This window comes from Caretta caretta, chromosome 5, assembly GCF_965140235.1.
Source record: "Caretta caretta isolate rCarCar2 chromosome 5, rCarCar1.hap1, whole genome shotgun sequence".
Classification (NCBI taxonomy): domain Eukaryota; kingdom Metazoa; phylum Chordata; order Testudines; family Cheloniidae; genus Caretta; species Caretta caretta.
The window spans coordinates 133,390,391-133,412,650 of NC_134210.1; the positions used below are offsets into that span (position 1 = coordinate 133,390,391).

Sequence of the window (22,260 nt, forward strand, 5' to 3'; positions counted from 1 at the left end):
GTGGAAGGAGAAAGGAAGTGGACAGCCGCTATGGGAACTGTACCTTTTTCAGGTACGACACCGTACTGCTGCTGTTTCTGCAGGAGCTCAGTGAAGAGTCCACATCCTTCTTGACCAGGGTCAGGTAATAGCCTGTTCCCAGCTGGTTCTTCAGGAACAGGGAAGAGCCAATGCAGCACAGTTTGCCATGAGATATGATGGCGATCCTGTCCCCTAGGATGTCTGCCTCATCCATGTGATGTGTGGACAGAATGATGGTGCGGCCTGTAAACAAAGAAGGGAAGACAAACACCAAGGAGTTTGCCAGTAAGTCAACAATATCAACGTTCCTAGGTCATGGGGGATGCAAGCACCCTGCCCTCCCCATACTGCTAAATGGGTCCCTGGTATGAGTGGGGGAATGGTATGGAATAAGTTAACAACTACTAGCTCAGGTGGATTCTCTCCTCTCCTTCATGACCTAGTCCCCATCCTGTTTGTATTTCGCCACTTGTCTTGGTAGGCATTTACAGTGCTAGCTATGGAAATAGAACAAGCCACACCCAGCAGTGAGTGGACACACAGTGATCTGAGCAGTGGAAGATGTGGTGCTCCTGAATTCCCGATTCACCAGGTTCTGCTCAACTGGAGCAAGGGTTGTGATTTCGGGGTACACCAATGAAAGGGGTTTCATACCAATAAGTAAGCCTACTTAACACCAGAGGGCTTTACCCTAATGCAGACACCAAGGGTCAGCTTCTGATCTGAGCTACACCCATATGAATCCAGTTACTCCAGATTTACACCTGTGGGAGTGAAATCAGAATCTGCCCTCCTATCCTCTTCCCTCAGTGGGAAGTGTACGTAGAACATGGTTTACTCTTGAGCACTGAAATGCAGTCCCACCAATTAAAGAGAAGGGTCTCATAACGAGACTGCAAAAAGGGTCTCATTAATAGGGAATGCAGGTGTCTGGGTGCCCAGGGCTGGGGCTGTTTGTTGCCATCTTCTACCAGGGCACCAAGGGATTTGCAATGACACGTTAGTAACAATTTCCCCATACAATCAGCAAAGGCAGAACAATGTATTTTATCAAAGCCACAAGCCACTGATGCCCTTTCGCTTCCAACTATAACTGGGTGAAAGTATAGCTACCTTGGCGATACTTCAGAAGCAGTTCCCATATCCCTCGGCGAGAGTAAGGATCCACCCCAGCTGTTGGCTCGTCCAAAATGACAACCTTTGATCCACCCACAAAGGCCAAGGCCACCGACAGCTTTCTCTGCATGCCACCTGCGAAGCAGACGGCACGAGAGAAGAATTCAGGCTGGAGGTGTGAACAAAGGAGCAGTGATCTGTGCTGTAAGGTGCTGTGGGAGAGATTCCTCACCCCCTGCACACAAATGCCTTCTGAAGCCAAGTGTGCACACAGATAAAGGTAAATCACTCTAGGCTCCATCTTCCCGCCATGACAGAGCTCTGCACCGTGCCTGGGAACAAGGAGGGGGAAGGGGAGCCCTTCAAGGAGCTGGTCGTTGCTCCTGGATCTTGCGCTGCTTACCAGCATCAGAGCAGCTGAGAAGCTGATCTAACTTATTTGACTGGTGTAAAGTCTGCAAAGTCCCTTACTGCCAATGGAGAATTGGCAGAGTGGAGCTCCACCCCACCTACACTGGGAGCGGGGCAGCTGGTGCAGGAGCCAGTGCAGCCAGCCTCACACCAGCAGAGTGTTCTCCTACACAAGCGGATTCTCAGTTAGCCGTTTGGGGCCAGAATCCACTCATCTGGCACTGCCTGAGGGGGATAAAGCGAACAGAGCAGACTGGAGAATACAGACAGTGGCTTTAACCACTTTGCTTTTGTCTAACTTTCTAGGGGTGGAGGGCAAAGCATTGCTCCAGTCACTGCCCAGGGTGCCAGACGTACTGGTTTAGTTTTATATTTTATTAAGATGTCTAGAGATCTTTGGACACTGGCTGCTGATAAATTCAATAGCGTATTTACTATGAGAGCTTTTGTAATGACTGTCATTGGATTGAAGCTGGGACCTCCGGAACTAAAGCATGAGTGGGCAGGGGGCTCGGGGAGGGGAAGGTGCTGATCTGCGGGGCCATTAGTGCGTGCTGAGCACCCACTATTTTTCCCCCATGGGTGCTCCAGACCCGGAGCATCCACGGAATTAGCACCTATGTCAACAGGGATTGAACCTTGGCAGGTCCAGAACTAAGAGCATAAGTCTCCTCATCTTGAGCTACAGGACTAAGTTCTCAAGCTACTAGCTGTAGCAGACCCACCTCTGTTGTAGATTAGGCATGGAGGTGGATATTTAACACACACTGAGTGGCAGGTTACACTGTAGTACCTTGCTTTGCCTCTCAGTATTAGGGAACGACAGTGCCCTTCTCGAAGCCTCCTGAGCAGCTGAGATGAGACACGCAAAGGGCTGAAGAGTTGGACCTACCAGAGAGTTTGCTGGTTCTAGCTTTGAGTTTGTGAGGCAGGCCGACGTCCAGCACCATCTGCTGCATCTCCTCTTTCACCTTTTCTTCTGACAGCCCTTTCAGACGTGCGTAGAACCAGATGTGCTCTTCCACAGTCAGCCTAAGGGGTAGGGAGCAGAACCGGCAAGGCACTTTGGCTCAGTCAGGCTCAGACTCATCCCATGAACCATTTTTTAATTAGTTACAAAACCCATTCTTATTTAGGCAGGAAAATATTGTACAGGGATAAGATTTTTGGAAGTGACTAATGATTTGGGGGACTCAACCTGGGACACCTTAGAAGGGCCTGATTTCCAGAGGGTAGGTGCTCAGTGCAATCTGAAAATCAGGCCATATTAAGGTGCCTCAGGTTGGACTCCCAAACACTGAGGTGTCCCAAATCATTAGTCACGTTGGAAAATTTTAGCCTTTCTTTTTTAATGGAAGGAACAGTTTTCTAAAAGAAAAACTGGGAAAATGGTCTCGATGGATGTGCAAGGCACTGCTGATAGACCCCAGATACATCGAACAATAAAACAGAACCTACTTCTGTCCAGCTACAGATTCTGAACACCTCCATCACTGAGCTATCCCAGACCACATATACAACTCGGAACAGCACCTCCTGGGTGGGAAGTAACCCCTAGTAGAAGCCACTATTTGCTGGTTTGAGCCCATGAGGTGCAATGTCTCCCATGTGACATCAACAACCCTCAGCTTCCATTGAATATTATGTTCCAGATCCGCAGCTGGTGTAACCAATCCACCCACTTCAATTGAGCTATGCTGAATTACACCACTGAGCAGGTAGCCAAATATGGTGCATTTTAAAATCCTGATTCTTGGTTCATTCCCATTTACCACTATATTGATACTACTTCAACACTACTTCATCGTTCAACTGCCTTTAAACAGCAGCCTTTATACCCCTTGCAAAATGATATGCCAGTTACATCTACTTCTGTATGCACATTCGCTAACCACTGGCCCATGGAGTTACTCTGGATTTACACAAGCAAGAGAGAGACCAGAAGTGGACCTAGAGCCATAGAGGGTGGTAATGTCAGAAAATGAGAAAAGGAATCCACTGTAATTTTAAATAAACACACACACATTTTTGTGTTGTATTACAGACCCCATCATTGTGCTTCCTGGCTGCTACTCACAAGTCAAAGAGGACATTGTGCTGGGGACAGACGCCCAAGTTCTGCCTGATGGTGCTGAGCTCGGAGCGGATATCTTTGCCCAGGATGAAGGCCGTGCCCGAGGTCGGAGGAAATAAACCAGTTAAGATGGACCTGAATGACAAATGCAGTAAATGGTAAGTGAGCTCCAAAATGTCACAGCACAATCCAAATCAAGAGGGGGCTTGTTCCACATGCACTAGGGAATGAAAGGACAATGGCTAGGATAGAGTCTTGCTGATATCCCACATCACATGATTATTCCCCAAAGGAAAACAATCAGAGAAACATCTCGCATGTGAGCTCAGTTTTAATGGGAGCTGGACAGAACCACATGCTCTCGGTTCTGCAAGAGAAAAATACCCTCCACACTCCCTAAAAGCTTTTAATGCTTTCAGAATTCATTTCCTTATTCTGATAAAGCAGGGTCACAAAGTGGGTTATTAAAAAGTGTTGCTGACATTGTACCAAGTCAGCCATAGTCCTGATCTGGAACTGTGACAATTCACTGGCATCAAAATGTTCCATTCCCCAATATCGGTGTGTTTCATGGGCCAGATTCTCAGAAGATGTAAATCAGCAGAGCTCTACTGAAGTCAGCGGAGATACACTGATTTACACCTGCTGAGTCTCCGGCCTTGCAAATTTAATCTATACATCTATCCACATGCATATATTACATTGTCGTGTTTAGACAAAACACTAGGTTTCAGAGCCACTCTAACAAGCGTGCCTTCCCTACCCTTAAAAATATTGTCCTTACATGGTTGTGGTTTTCCCAGCTCCATTATGTCCCAGAAAGGATGTGATCTGCCCTTCAAAGAAATTAAGTGTGAGCCCATCCACAGCAACCTTCTTGCCATCACGATAAATCTTCACCAGGTTCTGAATGGAGACCCCCAGGCTTAGATGAATGGGTTCCTCCTCCATGCAGTCTGCGAGAAGAAAAAGTAATCAGCAAGGCAGCGTAGAACAGACACACCACCAATAAATATTAACACACATCTTTCCATGGCCAATGAGAACCCACGGTGAAGTGGGGCATCTAGGAAGATTCCTGATCTCCCTTCCTGGGTGTTATCCCTCCATGGAGGTTCACTTTAGCTTGGCACTAATCAGTTCTTTGGAGGCCAGTTGTAAGGCCCTGATCCAATGCCCCCATGTCAGAGAGGACCCAGTCCTGTGAGATACTGAGCACCCTCCACTGAAATCAGCGGAAGTGGAGGGAATGCCACAGCTCACAGATTCATGCCTCAATGCCAAAGGAGAGCCCAATCCTGCCTGCCTTATTTGGGCAAGATTTCCAGCGATATATGTGGGAGTTTTATTGGAATAAGGACTGCACAATCACGCGCACATTCTGTTCATTATCAGGGGAATGAATAGCGAGTAGGACAGGAGCAGCTTTAATTCCATGATGCTAAATTCCAACATCCTTTCACGCAGTCCTTACCCTGGGTAAGTCCCCAACTTCGTTCATTTAAACCTAAGCGCCTGCCTTCTGGCCCAGCGTGGGTCAGACACTTACGCTCCGACGGCCCTTTGTGATCAGAGTGAGCATGCCGCCTCTCCTCAGATTCCTCGCCGAACCAGTAAGTCTTTGTAAAGGGGAAGTACCAGGGCCTGGGAATTCCATACTGGCCTAAACGGGGAGGAAAGCATTCACGTGAGCCCAGCAAAATCCACCATAACGTCTCGATGTTTAAAAGCAGAGGGCAAGTACTGACACATCGTATCTCCAGCTGTCGGGCCTTGGAGACCAGCAGCACATATAGGTGAAAATCCCCCTTCTAGGATGGAAATTGGCGACAGATTGAGAGAGAGATTTTAGCCAGGTGGGGAATATTAGATGATTTCAAAACGTTACAACCAATCTTCCCAAACCCCACTTTACTCTAATAGTTAAATGCCCGATTCCTGGGAGGTGCTAACCACCCTGTGACAGGTACCAAGTGCCCTCAACTCCTGGCAAAGCCAATGGGAACTGAAGAGGCTGAGAATCTCATAGGAGGTGCTAGCACCTGGCTGGACTGAGGCTAGGTTCTCTGTATTCGAGGGCACTTGGAAATTGTCCAGGAGTTTGATCAGCGGCTTCGATGTGCGGGGTTGCCCCCTTCCCCCTTCTGTAACATGTGCTGCCTGGAATGTGAAATGCTCTCGATGAATGGGCAGGAATACGCAGGACCCACAAAGAGCAGGACACCACGTCTCTAGGCAATAGTAAAGGCTCACCTGGGAAGACAGACTCAATGTACCAGGTCATAACCCCATAGAGGAAGGTATCAAACAACATCATGAACGCAGATATGGTGAGGTTGAAGCCATCTTCTTCCAGGGGGCTTTCAAAGAGGTTGTCCCACTGCACGCCAACCCCCTGCTCCTCAAACAATGCAAAGTACTCGCAGCCAAACCCAAAGGCGACTGGGGACAGCAGGCTCTAGGAGAGCAAGATGTTCACACTCTTGAGACCATTCACAAACTCATCTCTTCATCTTTAAAAATAAACGGAGAGGGGCTGCTCAGCCCTCATGCTAGTGTCATGACTCAAAACACAAAGGGTGGAATCTGGGCCCTACTGAAGTCAGGTGGGGCCAGGGTTTTCACTGAGGGCTCTGCAAGCTCCCATTGCCTAGTTTTGTGCTTGCATAGCCATCCTGAGTTTGAAAGCTTGACTCCCACTCAAACGTGACGGGGTTTGTGTTGCTCTTATAAGAGACTGAAACAAGGAGCAGAGGTAGAGCGAATAATGCAGTAGAATAACTGTGTGTGTGTGTACAAATAAGTAAAATGAGGGGATTCTCTACCCCTAGTAACCAGAAAGGACTTTCCTTTAGCTGCAGAAACATGTTGTCCTTGTTTGTTTTTATTGAGTCACCCTAGGAAGAAAACCCAGGTTTAAATTACCGGGGGGCGATTGCAAACTCAAAATAGTGCTGCAACCACCCCAAAAGTAAAACCAGAACAGGCACCCTGGGTCAGACCAATGGTCCATCTAGCCCAGCATCCTGTCTTCCGACAGGGGCCACCACCAGATGCTTCGGAGGGAGTGAACAGAACAGGGCAATCATTGAGCGATCCATCCCCTGTCATCTACTCCCAGCTTCTGGCAGTCAGAGGCTAGGGACCACCTGGCATGGGGTTGTGTCCCTGACTATCTTGGCTAATAACCATTGATGGACCTATCCTCCATGAACTTATCTAATTGTTCTTTGAACCCCATTATAGTTTTAGTCTTCACAACATCCCTGCAACAAATTCCACAGGTTTACTGTGTGTTATGTGTAATAGTACTTCCTTTTGTTTGTTTTAAACTTGCTGCCTTTTAATTTCATTGTGTGATACCTGGGTTCCTGTGTTACGTGAAGGGGTGAATAACACTTCCTTATTCACTTTCTCCACACCATCACAATTTTATAGACCTCTGTCATATCCCCCCTTAGTCGTCTCTTTTTCAAGCTGAAAGTCCCAGTTTTTTTAATCTTTCCCCATACAGAAGCTGGTCCATAACAATGATTTTGTTGCCCTTCTCTGTATGTTTTGCAGTTCTAATCGATCTTTTTTGTGATGGTGTGACCACAACTGCACCCAGTATTCAAGGTGTGAGCATACCATGGATTTAAATAGTGGCATTATGATATTTACTGTCTTATTACTGTCCCTTTCCTAGTGGTTCCTAACATTCTGTGCGCTTTCTAGACTGCTGCTGCACATTGAGTAGTTGTTTTCAGAGAACTATCCACAATGACTCCCAGATCTCTTTCTTGAGTGGTAACAGCTAATTTAGACCCCATCATTTTGTATGTATAGTTGGGATTATGCTTTCCAATGTACATTACTTTGCACTTATAAATATTCAATTTCATCTGCCATTTTGTTGCCCGATCACCCAGTTTAATGAGATCCCTTTATAAGTCCTTGCAGTAGCTTTGGACTTAACTATCCTGTGTAATTTTGTATCATCTGCAAATTTTGCCACTTCACTGTTCACCCCTTTTTCCAGATCATTTATGAGTATGTTGAACAGCACTAGTCCCAATACAGATCCCTGGAGGAACCCGCTATTTACCTCTCTCCATTCTGAAAACTGACCATTTAGTCCTACTTTTTGTTTTCTTGTCTTTTAACCAGTTAGTGATCTGTGAGATGACCTTCCTTCTTTCCCATGACTGCTTACTTTGCATAAGAGCCTTTGGTGAGGTACCTTATCAAAGGCTTTCTGAAAGCCCAAGTACACTATATCCACTGGATTGCTGTTGTCCAGAGGTTTGTTGACCCCTCAAAGAATTCTAATGGTTTGGTAAGGGATAATTTCCCTTTACAAAAGCCATATTGACTCTTTCCTAACAAATCATGTTCATCTATGTGTCCAATAATTCTGTTCTTTACTACAGTTTCAACCAATTTGCCTGGTACTGACGTTAGGCTTACTGGCCTGTAATTGCCAGGATTGCCTCTGGACCCTTTTTAAAAAATTGGTGTCACATTAATTATCCTCCAATCATCTGGTACAGAAGCTGATTTAAGTGATAGGTCACATGCCACAGTTAGTAGTTCTGCAATTTCATATTTGAGTTCCTTCAGAACTCTTGGGTGAATCCCATCTGGTCCTGGTGACTTATTATTGTTTATCAATTTTTTCCAAAACCGCCTCCACAGATACCTCCATCTGGGAAAGTTCCTCAAATTTGTTACCTAAAAAGAAGAGCTCAGGTGTGGGACTCTCCCTCACACCCTCTGCAGTGAAGACCAATTGAAAGAATTCATTGAGCTTCTCCACAACGGTCTTATCTTCCTTGAGTGCCCCTTTAGCACCTCAGTCGTCCAGTGGCCCCACTGGTTGTTTAGCAGGCTTCCTGCTCCTGATGTACTTAAACATTTTTTGGCTGTTAGTTTCTGAGTCTTTTGCTAGTTGCTCCTCCGATTCTCTTTTGGCCTGCCTACTTATCCTTTCACACTTCATTTGCTAGTTTATGCACTATTGTCCTCAGTAGGATTTGACTTCCCATTTTTAAAGGATGCTTTTTTGCCTCTAACCGATTCTTTTACTTTGCTGTTTAGCCATTGTGGCACAGGTTTAGTCCTTGTACTAGCCTGAGTAGTTCTCAAAATTGCAGTCTGCATGATGGGCACCCATCCCTATCTGCACTGGGATCACTGAAGTGTTCAGAGAGTGACAGATTTTACGGCCAGAAGTGACCATCATGATCATCTAGTCTGAGCTCCCGCATAACACGATCCATGGAATTTCACCCAGTGCTCCTGGCCCTGAGCCCAAGGTTTGAACACTATGCTGTTATGTGGCTAGGCAGTGCCCCAATGGGAGTTCTTCATGCTGCTATGCTGAAGACAGGTTTGGTTTGTTTCCCCCTCCTTTTGCTCCCCAGATGACTAGACCGCAGTATGGAGGAAGGGAGGGAGTGTTGTATGCAGCCACCCCCCAGCGAGTTAAGGAATGCTGTGGAGAATCTCTAAAGGGAGGCTGATCCAGTTCCTCTCAGATGGACAGGCCTCTAGGGGAGAACAGCTTAAGGGTCTGATCCTGTCACAAATGGGCAATACGACATGAACTTCAGCGGGGCAGCATCAGGCCTCACAGCATCAGATGGGGGAATCTCAGTACTCCCTGAAGAGCATGCCCAGAGATCCCTTCCCCACTCCCAGGCTCTCTGATCACTATCAAACCCAGAAGTTTTTAATTGGTGCCAGCTCTGATGGCCCTTTGCCCTGGGTACAGTGGAAAACAATGGCCTCTTGCACACCCAAACCCCACATGCTAAAGAGCCACCGAGCGCTTTGCTGGCCATGGTATAATATTCAATACAGCTCCTCTGTGCCAAGCCCGCCGTGACTCACCGCAAACATTTTCAGGGAGAAGCTCACGTAGTCCTGCCAGGCGACGCACAGCACGTAGGGCAGGTAGAGGGTGAAATAGATGATCCCCCCACAGGCTGTTGCCAGGTTGGCCCTGGAGAACATGGTGCTGATGAGGAAGCACTGCAAGATGGTCACCACGGCAAAGACGGAGAGGAAGACAAACACCACACTGGGGTCGCTATAGGGCAGCAGGTTTCCCATCTGGGCAAGGAGGAGATACATGTGTCACAAGGCAAACAGGGCTCACTGAGACGCAATCTACAGGGCCCACTTGCAGAATCGCTATTCAGAACAGAACTACCCTTTAACTGCTTTAGCTGCCCCGTCCTGTAAGCAGGAGGGATTGTGCCAGGGCCAGAGTGCATTTTGCCCTAGGCATGGTACTCTGCACGCTGAGGTGCACTGAACAATTACTGAAGCACCTCTATTGTTTGAAATCAGTGGTTCTCATCACGTCATCTCCATATTTGCCTAGTTTTACAACAGGCTCCATGAGAAGCACTAGCAAAGGCAGCAAAAACTAAAATTCCACACGGACAGTGACGTGTTTACACTGCGCTACGTACGGCACACTGAAAGGTAAGGACAATCTTTATATTCCCATTGATCCATTTTATAATGATACGGTAAAAATGAGAGAGTCAGCCCTTTGTCAGTAATAGCGTGCTGTGACACTTCTGTATGTTTATGTCTGATTTTGTAAGCAAGTCGTTGTTAAGTGAGGAGTAACTTGGGGTCACACAAGACAAATCCGACTCTTTAAAGGGGTACAGTCGTCTGGAGAGGTTGAGTGCCACTGTTTTAAATCACTCAGCCTCGTTTTGGAACCAAGAGCCCCTGCCCAGTGAGTCACTGCCTGATCCAAGTTCCTAGAAGATTAATTAACCCCAGATCATTCGTTACCAGGCTGACTGTCAGCAGGGCCCTGCATTAAGCTGCCCCACAGGAAATCAACACTGCTGAGGCGGGGAGAGAGAGAGAGAGGGAGATGGTGCCAGCCTCACCTTCAGGATCAGCACCAGAAGCCCAGCGCTCATGAGGAGGGGGATGAGGCTGCTGATGAACCAGCTGAACCAGAGGGTGCCATTGTCCAGGCCCATGATTCTCATGGTCTCCTTCAGCCGGGCTTCCTTCTCGTACACAATCCCCTTGATTATTACAGCCACCGAGTAGATCCAGGCCAGAGTCATGAAGAGGGGCATGGAACGGCCCATGACACGCAGGAATCTGGTGGCGGGAAGGAAAGAGACGGGAAAGATTGCGGCGGTTATTTACTTTAGAGAGCGTCACCAAGGGCTGCCGGGTACCCTACAGGCGCGGAGGACGAGGATCACAATCGTGCCTTGAGGTCCCTGTCGGGGCCAGGGCTCCATTGTGCAAAGTGAAGCATGCACACAGGGCCAGGGCCTCACCTGGTACAAATCGGTGTAGCTCTCCAGAAGTCACTGGGGGAGGGGGCGACTCACAATGCGGTGCTGCTGCTCTGTTAGCAGGGCAATGCTTGACGACCTTTCTAGACTAGTCCCCGGCCACTTCCGGGCCAGCCTGCAGCTGCACAAGCCTGGGTGGAGGAGAGGGCCCAGGGACCAAGCACAGCTACATTTCCTGCCCCCCCACTGCTGACCCCTGCCTCTCCCGCTGAGGCCTGGCCAGACACCGAGAGGGAGTGACACAGCACTGTCCTGATAATGCACTCTCCCATCCCCACACTCTGCAGTTGGGAGGCACCATCCTCCACAGAGCTCTCCTGGGGCAGGGCCTCCTTGCGCAGCCCCCTCAGGAGCCATCATGGAGCCAGAAACCCTTTGGGTACCTGCACAGAGCAATACACCCAATCCCACATTAAGGAGCCCTGTTCATGCACCAGCAGAGGAATGCACAGGTACCACTAGACCAAATCAGTGGGGTAAAAGAAGGCCCAACCCTGCCCCTGTCAAAGCCAGTGGCCACAGTCCCAGTGACTCAGGATCAGACATGGATCCTGCTACCTGGTCGACCTACTTCATAACTTACATATCATCCACGTAACAGGGGTAGGGCATCTGCTGTACATAGACACCAGTCTTCTTCTCCGTGCCAGTCAGCGCCCTGATGATCGCCTGCTCCACAACATCCTGCAAGTACACGAAGCCGCCCCAGACATACCGCATGTCTTCAAAGGGGTCAGCACGAGGACCAGGGTCCCAGTACCTAAGCCAAGGGAACAAAGATCACCTGTTAGAAATCCTTACCAGGCCTAGAGTCTCCCAACGCCTCTCTTGAGAAGGCAGCCGGGCAGCACTCACCCATCCTTAATCTTGTTTGTCCTTTCCACATTGTCTATGTCCATCCGTATCTTGTACTTGATGTGAGGAGGCAGCTCTGCACTGTTCGGGGAGATTTCAGGGAAGACAATGCCAGCCCAGAACCTCCTCTCATCCAGGAGCTCCATGGACCTGTTTATGAGCCGCACTTCTGTGGCCACGGGCTCCAGTTTGTCCAGGTTGACACACTAAATGGAGACAGATTTGTAAGTCCATGGGCAGAGTTTATTACATAGGGTTATATGTTGGTAGCTACAGTTATAGAACACATTCAAGCCTTTGAAACAAGAGGGACCCTGAGATGCTAACACCTTCGCCTAAAAGATGGGGCAAAGCTACACGGTGCTGGAACACCCAGTCATTCATTTAGAGAGGTGGAATCCAGTGAGTTCAATACAGCCTAGAGCTTTAAAACCGCTGCAGTTTCTCCTGCAGTCACTATATAATACCAGATGCAGAAAAACAAGCATCCAGGGCACTGATGAGACCAGCCATCACCAGCTGCCCATAATGTTGGGGCAGGACCGTCACTGGAAACCACACGGAACATGCAAGATAAGATTTTTTCAAAGATGATGGCCCAAAGTTAGGCTCTTCTGTCTGTATTTTGGCACCTAAGTGAGCAGCCTGAGTTTCAGAAGTGCTGAACGCCCAGCAGCTCCCAGTGAGGCTAGGATACTTACTTAGATGCCTAAAGGTGGGCCATGACACTGCAAACCCAGACACCAAACTACCACCTATAAGCGTTGAGCTTTTTACAGTATGACTCTCCTAGACCCCTTGCAGAGACCGTGGCTTGGTCTTGTACTGGAGGATATGCATGAGCAAAACCTCTCTGCTGTCAAGGGGGAGCACAGACGTTACTTAACAGCAGCAGCAAGCTTGCGTGTGGGCTCACCTCCATGAAGCGGGAGATGGTTTGGACAGCCTGGTCAGTCTCATTGAAGGCATCCATCCAGGTGTATGTGGAGCCATTCACTGGCTGAACGTCCTCTGGGGACTTTGCCAAGAACAGGGAAACATCTTGAACCGTCCAGTTTGAGCCGCTCAAGTGAGTGTCCCAGAGGCCTTCGCTCTTCAGCAGCGTCTGCAATTATGGTGTCAAGGGGAAATAATGACCGTTAGGCTCAGTTTTGGATCCCCCCCAGCAAGGCAGAGATTGTACCAAGCTACCATGACTCTTTCCCCTTGGACCTGGAAGTCCAGCTCCGGACAACGACTGAGAATGGAGAGTTTCCTGAGCACATAAATGCTCCTCAGCATGCCCTGTTGCTAATTCTGCCAAAGCCCGGGACTTCCATCAGAGAAGCCCAGGTTCCCGGCGTGCAGCATCACAGTGACTGCAGTGTGACAAAATGAAAATCCCCAGGGGACAATAACATTCAGGGGAGACACAAAATTGGTAGTATCAAATGGGGTGCCCAAGTTGCCTGATCCAGGGGCCTCGTTTGGCAGCTTGCTAGAAGACCGAAGGCTACTCCCAGTTCACAGGACAATAAACAAGTTGCAGCTACTCTTAGAGAACACAAATCCCAGCACAGATTGGCCACTCACATCATGGTCTAGCTATTTGGTAAAGGCAACATGGTCTGGTGCGTAGGCCACAGGACCGGGATTCTAATCCCTGTTCTGCCACTGGCCTACTGTGTGACTTTGGGCAAGTCACTTCATCGTTCTGTGCCTTAGTTTCTCCCCCACACTTCGTCTGTCCTGTGCATTTAAACTGTGCAGGGCAGGGACTATCTCTCACAATGAGTGTGCACGGGTCCTACCACAGTGGCATCATGATCTTAGCCTAGGCTGAACTGTAATACAAATAGGAATCTCCAGATCTATCTAAATCCCTCTATCTGAGGAATTCACAGAGTGCCCAACAGCGTATGTCCTGCCTTGCAGGCTGAGAGGTGACTCTGGACTGCTCTCTCTACTGCAGGTGGAGGGCAGCAGAGAACCACACACTTTGGACACTCAGAGCCTGCCCATTGACACAGTAAATACGCTCCCAGCCTCTGATAACAACAACTCTCCAGCAGGTGGCAGCCTTACTCAGGTCTCTGGGAAAGTGGGAAGAGTTACAAAACATTCCCCCCCCAACCAAACAAAAAAGCCATCACTGGAAAGCAGAGAAGCACAAAGAAAACAGGAGATTTTTTCAGCTAATTGGTGGTTGCTGCATGCTACTGACACCTTCCAAACAATTCTTGGCTTTGAGTGGAGACGAAGAGGTGATCGAGTGTAACTGGGAATTCAATTCCCGAGGTGCTAAGCGTAAATATCAATGCAGCAAGGCTGACCCTGCCTCCTCCGGCATGTATTTATTGTAAGTTACAGCACAGTGTTGCTCTGGGAGTTGAGGTTATACAAGGAGGAACTGCTGGCAGAACCATCTGTCTCACAGACAGAGTGGGTCACAATATTAAAGGGAAGGGACATCCCAAATATGCAGGACAAATAATAAAACACTTAATAAAAGAACCTCTGGAGGAGGGCTGTTAGAGGAAGGCTAATCCTGGGGCTAAAGGCACTGAACCGGGAGCCAGGTAACCTGGGTTCAATTCCCACCTGTGCCATAGACCCTGCTGTGATTTTGGGCAAGTCATGTAATCTCGTGACTTAGTTCCCCATCTGTAAACTGGGATTGTATGTCCTTTGTCTGTTTACACTGGAAGTAAGACTGTCTCCTATACAACTCTACCACATGTAACATTACATACCATATAAGGCTCAGTAGAAAAGAGGGAAGCATTCCCTGCAAAGGATATGGCTAAGCAGAAGAACAACAAATCTAAGGAATGGTTACGAACTATACAAATAGGAAACTGACTTTTGAGCATACTTCAGACTAAAGAAAGGTAAAGAATTTAAACCTGAATAGCTGTTTCAGACACACAGACAGTGCAAATGGGCACGAGATTAAAAAAACAACATGGCAAAGCACGAAAAAAGGGAAGAATATGCCAAGCTAGTAAAGGAGAACACAAGAAAGAAAAATAGAAATGGAAAAGGGGTACATTCTCCTGTCCCTTCTGTCTATATTTTGTCTCCTTACCGTCCGCTCATGCAAACACTCCTTACAGCTGCCAGTGGTCTCACACTATTTGTATTCACGTTGTTCATGTTAAAAGCAAACACGCACTGTTCTCTGAGCAAGTCCTTCTGCACCCTTTAAGTCAATGGTGTGTTGTCATATATCCTCACCAGAAGTAGGCTCCAGCCCCAAATGTCAAACACGAGGTAGAAAAACATTTCTCCTTTCGGTGCCCCTTCAGCTACAAGGAGCTTGACATAAACATACAGTGACCTGCAGGGCTGGAACTCGGCATCTAACCACTCAGTAACCCTATAGCCTGCCTGTCTCACAGAAGGCATGTCATTGGGTTTAAACAAACAGCCGTCAAGGTCATTAGGCCAAAGAACTGACCTACCATGACAGTGGCCCCAGCTGGAAGGTCTTGTGTTTTGACCTGATAAGTATGTAACTGATCCTTGTTCCATCTCTAAATTTAACAGAATGTTGATGCATGACTTTGCCAGATACTCACAATAAAAGGCCCCATGCACACACATTGGGATAGGTGATGGGGAAGGAGTGATGCCTTGAAAACTGAGCTATAATGGAATTTGTTACAACAAGCAGGAGACTGGAACTCTTTGGAATCTCAGGAAGCCTCTGCTAGAATGGAGACGATTAACAACAGCTCTCTTGGTTCATGGATCTCGCTTCAAAACGCACCACTCACTTTTCTAGGGACATCTGATTGCAAACCAGTATCCAAAGGCTGGCCCTGCGGCAGGGTATGCAGCTCCCTTTATAGTCTCCGGGCCTGATTCTGATCTTACTCAGACCAGCGTAATCAAGAGAAACTCCCATCAAGCCAGCACCACCATTAGAGTGATTAGAGAGTCCTGCCCTCACATTTCCAGGCCCTGGGGGCGAATGCAGCGGGGTGGGCCAGCGAATACTTTGCACTTCCGTTCAGTGTGGGAACTGGGAGACAACGCCAGGGCTCCAACAGATATAGGAAGATTACCGCAGTGCAACGACGACATTCTGATGTTTGTCTAGCTTTATTGGGGGGACAGCGGTAACAGCTGTCTCGGACTTGTTCTGAAGGGCCTGATTCATCACTGCGCCCCTCCAGTTTTACATTGGTGTAACTCCCGTGGGGAAGGTGCAGATGGTCTGACTCTGAGTTCACCTTATCAAGGGAGCTATGCCAGCATGTAAGTGCAGTAATGCAGCAGCAGACCAGGCCCCTGATATTTATTTTATATGTTAGGCCTGATTTGCTTCTTGCTTACACGGGTGTAAACCAGGAGTTACGCCGCTGAAGCGAAGGGATTTATAACAAAGGTGGGAGATCATATTCAGACTCACTGCTCCTTCCGGTAAGTCAGCACGCACTGTATGTTATCAAGTGATCGGCCCCTAGGGCAACATTGGCTCTTCCACAAATTTAAGCACACCGTGCAATTCAAAATGAGCCCAATCCTGCCAGATGCCTCACTTCAGCTGAGAGGTGCTGAGCCCCCAATTCCCACTGCACTCAATGGGATCTGAGGGTGCTTGACATCTCCCAGGATCAGTGCTTGGTTTGTGACTGCTTTCTACAAGGTATACCTTATGCTAACACCAAGACAGCAGTTGCCCTGGTACTTACAGACATTTGCTGTGATGAAGGAGAACCCAGCATAGCAAGTTAAATGTGTCAGGAACCCTGCTCTCCAGGTTATACACATGTAATAGTCAGCAGTGAAGAAGAAAGAGCGGACCCCAGGCAAGGCAGATGGAGAGCAGTGGTTAATCATGCTCTGCTTCAGTTCACGGCACTGTGTGACATGATTACAGGGCACTCATATGTCACATCCTGGACTTAGAAATCTCTTGTTCTCAACTCAGACGGGCCAGATCCTCAACTGATGTAAGCTGGTGCAACTCCAGTGAAGTCGGTGGAGCTCTGCTGACTTACACCAGGGGAGGAACTGACGCAGCTGTGTCTAGTGCGTTATTCAGTTCCCATTTCACGCACACACAGTTTCAGACAAGACTAAAACCTTCCTTCTCGAATCATGCTGTAGCATTGCACTGGCAGTAGCTACCATGCAGGAGAACTTGTCTCCAGGAATGACCCCTTAGTGCTGAGCATACCAGCTCAGGACTGAAGTGCCAGTCACATCCCCAAAATAAAAACTTTAGCTCACTCCTTGTATGCAAGGCTCTTGTGGCTTTGGCAAGGACAAAGTTATCCAAGAAATTTAAGGTATGTCTACACTGCAATTAACCCCCCCTGGCTGGCCCATGCCAGCTGGCTCGGGGCCAGGCTGAGGGGCTGTTTACTTGCAGTGTAGACTCGGGTGCTCTGGGACACTCCTACCTCACAGGGTCCTAGAGCCCAAGCACCGGCATGAGCCAGATTGTCTACACCACAAATGAACAGTCCCTTAGAATGAGCCCTTAGCCTGAGTCAGCTAGCACGGGCCAGCCGCAGGGGTTTAATTACAGTGCAGACATACCCACAGTGACAGCATACTGACCCGGATCAGATCCATTTCCTGGCTGCTTTCCATGAATGTCCAAATCTTCGGGCCTATGTCCTCCCACATCCCTCCTAGGTCCCGGAACACGCCCAGCTCCTGGAAAGTCCTGTTCACCTGCCAGCAAAGGGGAAGGATTATTCCAAAATTTCAGCATTGCAGGTCTGAGCAGCAGCAGGTCAGGTGGGCAGAGTGCAAGTCTAGGCACTGTGCTGCCCAAGTTTTATTGGTAATGTGGTAGCTACAGCAAGGAGAAAAATCACACGTTTGAAAAGAAATAGATCACAATCTAGTACATTTGTGTGCCCAGGATCTCAATGCCTTTGTAGGCCACTTTGAAGGGCTGAATTATGGCTGGCTCTTTCATGGGTGTGCATGGGGAGCAGCGTACAAAAAGCCTGCCCCTCCCACTCTCACTTTTCATGTCAGGGCCATTCAGGAAAGCACTAGGACTGCTGCTTCCCACCGCTCCCAGAAGTGAGTATCTCCCCAAAGGAGGTGGGAAGGAGACGCAGCCTGGGTATGCCCCAGCCACCCCTCCTGTCTTCCAGCCCCCTCTCCTCTGTGAGGCTTCAGCAGAGAACAATCACCTTTCTACTTGAGCTGGTTAAACCAACAGTAGGGCCAAATTAAACCATCTCCATAGAACAAAGCTGTGAACTGCATAAATGGGTCGGGCCCCATCTCTTCTGTGCTGCTTACATGCGGGACAGGGTTCCATAGCCTACCTCAGCCATGACCCTCCTCGTGACCGGGGTGTCAGGAGTGTACAGGATCTTCCCAATAAGCAAAGGCTTCAGAGCCCTCCAAATAATTCGGGAAAGTGGACTGGATTCAAGATTCTTCAGCAGCTCATTGCAATAGGGTGCTAAACAGGGAGAGAACGTGCATGAGCTAAGCTAGAGACACGGTATCGAACAACTCAAAGGCACTTACTCATGGGCAAGCATGTCACACACGTGTGCATTTTAAAACCAGAAATATCTGAGCCAAGAGGGTTGGAGTTATCACCCTGAGCTGCACAGGACCAACGGGATCTGGAGTTCTGAAAGTGACAAAGGGACATCTGCATAACATCCACCATGAAAACCAGGCACCGTGCAAAGCGTGCGTTGCTCACTGATCACAAAGTGCAGTTCAATCAAAAGAGCACATCAAAGGCCCAATTTTCAAAGGCTCAGTAGCCAGATCTGCAGCAGAGCTCAGCACCCCATGTGCACCCACAGGGCAGAGCACTTTACAAATCTAACACATGGTAGCACACACAAGGCCTAACCCAAAGTCTAGATTAGTCAGTGGGAGTCTTCAGTGGGTTCCGTGTCAGGTCCTTACACTGCCATTATAAGAACCTCTCACATCATATGGAACGGTCTCCGCTAGCCTATCGTGCAGTATAATCATGTAAATACACACAGGCCTTGAGTCATTATCTGGCTATCCTGTCAGCCTGTGGGACAGTCAAGAGGAAGCGGAGGCCTCTCACGAGTCACACACTCGTAATGTGAACAGGCACGTTGGCCAGGACTGGGTCTCACTTACTTGTAGAATTATCATAGAAATTCGCTGCATCCTCCTCGGTGCTGTTGCCTCCAAACAGGGCTTTGTAGTTGTTGTCCTCGTACCAGTTGAGAGATTTGATTTTCAACCCTCCTCCCTCTGGATGGCCACACACGATCCGCGACACCGCCTGGTAGATCTGGGTGGAGGAGCTTGTGGAGTTCACATTGGTCAGAAATATCACCTCCTGCCTCATGTCACTCCAGCTCTTCATGCTCACCAGCTGCAATGCACAGGGACAAAGGGCTTATTTATTTCTCTTGCATGGAGCAGATATTTTGATATCAAAGCATCTGTCTCCACGAACACCTCATTAATTTAATAAACCATCCACGTGAAACAGACCTTGGAAAATCAATGCAGGGGACCTTGCACTCAGGAAATGTCCCATGTATGCAGTAGGGGCCTGGCTTCTGTTACGCCATCTCCTTTATTCTGCGTTTTTCAATGACTCGCAGAGAAAATCCCTAGCTCCTGCCCTCACGTGAACTCCACCCTTCTCAGGGCTTCACCCCATTCACATTCCAGCAGGACCCCCTCATTCAGGCGACAGAATGTGGGGGGGAGGGGGGGAAAGTGAGCCAGAAGGAGAGGCAGGGAAATAATAAACAGTGAGTCAAACTAATCAGATGCAGCTTTGCAACATTCAGAGGCTGAGAGACAGGGCCCAGTTCTCTGCTGGTGTAAACTGGCATAGCTCCACTGATGTCAATGGGCTTGTGCCCATTTACACTGGCCCGTGAGCTCAGATATCACTTTCCTCCCACCCTCCCTTTATCAGGGGCATTCCCAGAAAATCCTTGATGGCCGTGAGGCAAGTCCAGCTGCAGCCAAACTTCGGGGTCACAACAGGGATCTTCATTGCCTCCGCAACCATAAAGCCAGCCAAACATCACAGGGCACTTCCCTTGGCATCTTCCCTAACACAAGGGGCAGGGGCATTAACACTACAGGTTGGTTAGGAAGAGTCTATCCTCCACCAGAAACAGAATCCCCGTCACTCTGACATAAGCACCCGTGTCCGCTCACTTACAAATGATGTGAATAAAAACACCACAGGACTGGCCTATGACACTACAGTAACATACTGTGCTTTAAGAGAGAAGGCCAGACACCCAGAGTGTGTAAAATGGCATGTCTCCACGGATGTCCATTTATACCAGCTCACAATCTAGCCTGTAATGCTTCGGACCATTATTTTCAGAGCTGCCGCCCCATTGACTTCAACTGGAGCTGTGCACGATCAACACCTTTGGAAAATATCAGGCCACCTTAACTAGAGGTGTCGCTATATTCGCCACCTATTGTAACAACAACAAGGCACATTTGTATTGGTAACCTGAACTGCTTCCTTGTCCATGTGTAGAAGGGCGTTCTGAAATCGAGCAGAAAGAAACTAAATTACACAGTACCAAGAAGTGCTGTGGTAGCAGGGTTGGTCCCAGGATATGAGAGACACAAGGTGGGCAAGGTAATATCTTTTACTGGACTCTGATGGTCTGAGACAAGCTTTTGAGTTACACAGAGGAGCCTGAAGAAGAGCTCTGTGTAGCTCGAAGGCACTTCTCTTTCACCAACAGACAATGATCCAGTAAAAGATACTGCCTCACCCACCCTGTCTCTATAATAGCTAGAAGGCACTACAGTATTGCTACCAAAATGTCCCTCACCCACATCCCCAGACCTATAAACGTGCAGCTGCTCTCATGTTCTGCATTGCTAGCCAGTATGCTACCCTGGTACCTACATGGTCAGGTCAATTTGAAATCTGAACCAATGAGCTGTAGTCCATCACTTTATTTCCATGGACGGTGACACAAAATCAATCAGAGTATAGCTGGCCTGCTGGTTCTGATGTACTATGTCTCTTGATTTTGACAGTCAAAAATGACAAAGCCCTGGAACAGAGCAAACCAAATTCACCCAGGAGGTTACACCACTGAAGTTGGTGGAGTTACACTGGGGATGAGCTTGGCCCGCTGAGTTTATTCCCAGAATTGTGGATGTTTTAAATATGTTCCAATGACTTGGCAAAAATTCAGCTGATGCTGATCAAGAGCCACTCCCATGTCACACACAAGAAGTCTGTTTATTTTTAGAAAAATACACACATCACATCGATATGATGGGAGACAGATGAGACAAGCAAAACCTTGGGGTTTGCTCCATATTTGCCTAATGTTAATGCCTGAGGCATATTTTAAAATTTCTCCACTACATCCCACCCCACCAGATCTGGTGTCATTGTGCACAGCACAGCTTGGAGGAGGCAGACACCATGCGATACAGTGGAAATAACCTTAGGTATACATCAGTTATTTTAGGTTTCAAAATGGCTAACTTTAATTTTGCTCTGGTTGACTCTTAAAAATAAAAATTTGACAAATATGGCCAAGATTTTCAAAAGAGACTCGTGATTTTCAGTGCCCACTCAAAGATCTCATCTACACTACAAAATTCATCCATTCCACTAAGCTAGTTAAAGCAGTATGATTCACTTCCCCCAGCATCCCTAATGTGGACACAGGTATATCCGTATAAAGGTGCTTTATACCTGCTATTCTCATATGCAAAGGAGAATAACTATATACCAGTATAAATGTATTCACAACAGGGCTTTCACCGGTATAACTATATTGGTTAAAAAACAAAATCACCCGCCTAACTGACAGTTATACCTGTTCAACTTCCAACCTTAGGCTATGAGTTAGGCCAGGCCTAAACGACAGATTTTAGCAGCTCCACTATGTTGAGTTGAGGGTGTAATGAGGTGAGATCTGTGACGGCTAGAAGCCTCTAGTGTAGATGCAGCTATACTTGTAAGCCTGTGCTTTTCCCAGTGTAGCTTGTTTTGCTCTGGGGGGCTGGAATAAGCTCTACTGGCCAAAGCACAGCTTTGCCTGTGTGAGTCATGTCCACACTAGGAGCTCTGTGCCAACGTAGCATACTGGGCTAGCTATAGCGGTAAAGCCCAGTGTAGACCTGGCCTTCGAGAAGGGCCTGGTTTTCTGAAAGTTCTGGGCACCCATTCTCTGAAATCAGACTGCTTTGGCTTGAGCTGGACATCCCAAACCCACTAGTCACTTCTGAATATCTTGGACATACACATCCACAGGGGTATATTGATCAAGCAGTCTGGGATGACTCATTTTATACCACTGATTGATAAAGAGATTAGATGAATAAAACAGACAGACTAGATTAGGCTGAGTAGTAATGCTGGCAGTTCGAGTCTCATTTACTCTACTCTTTATAGCTCCTTATATAGTTTGTATTTCCTTTCTACATGTCTCCTGTCTCTAATTTCTGATAAAACCACAGTGGGCAAACTCCAGAACACTTGAGAGC

General features: G+C 48.0%; 1 protein-coding gene across 4 annotated transcripts in view; it reads right to left on the reverse strand.

The window, feature by feature from the left end:
- The window catches only part of ABCA1 (ATP binding cassette subfamily A member 1), a 132,619-nt gene that overhangs the window by 29,880 nt on the left and 80,479 nt on the right, over nt 1–22,260 (reverse strand). For all 4 annotated transcript variants that reach the window (XM_048851107.2, XM_048851106.2, XM_048851105.2 and 1 more), the window contains 15 exons: nt 18,895–19,135; nt 18,084–18,223; nt 17,356–17,472; nt 12,719–12,907; nt 11,803–12,008; nt 11,531–11,707; nt 10,522–10,744; nt 9,497–9,718; nt 5,876–6,080; nt 5,172–5,285; nt 4,407–4,578; nt 3,626–3,757; nt 2,441–2,580; nt 1,135–1,272; nt 44–264 (listed from right to left, as the gene is read on the reverse strand). In XM_048851107.2, the coding sequence (XP_048707064.1) occupies nt 44–264; nt 1,135–1,272; nt 2,441–2,580; nt 3,626–3,757; nt 4,407–4,578; nt 5,172–5,285; nt 5,876–6,080; nt 9,497–9,718; nt 10,522–10,744; nt 11,531–11,707; nt 11,803–12,008; nt 12,719–12,907; nt 17,356–17,472; nt 18,084–18,223; nt 18,895–19,135 (2,637 nt within the window). The remainder of the gene's footprint in view (nt 1–43; nt 265–1,134; nt 1,273–2,440; nt 2,581–3,625; nt 3,758–4,406; nt 4,579–5,171; nt 5,286–5,875; nt 6,081–9,496; nt 9,719–10,521; nt 10,745–11,530; nt 11,708–11,802; nt 12,009–12,718; nt 12,908–17,355; nt 17,473–18,083; nt 18,224–18,894; nt 19,136–22,260) is intronic.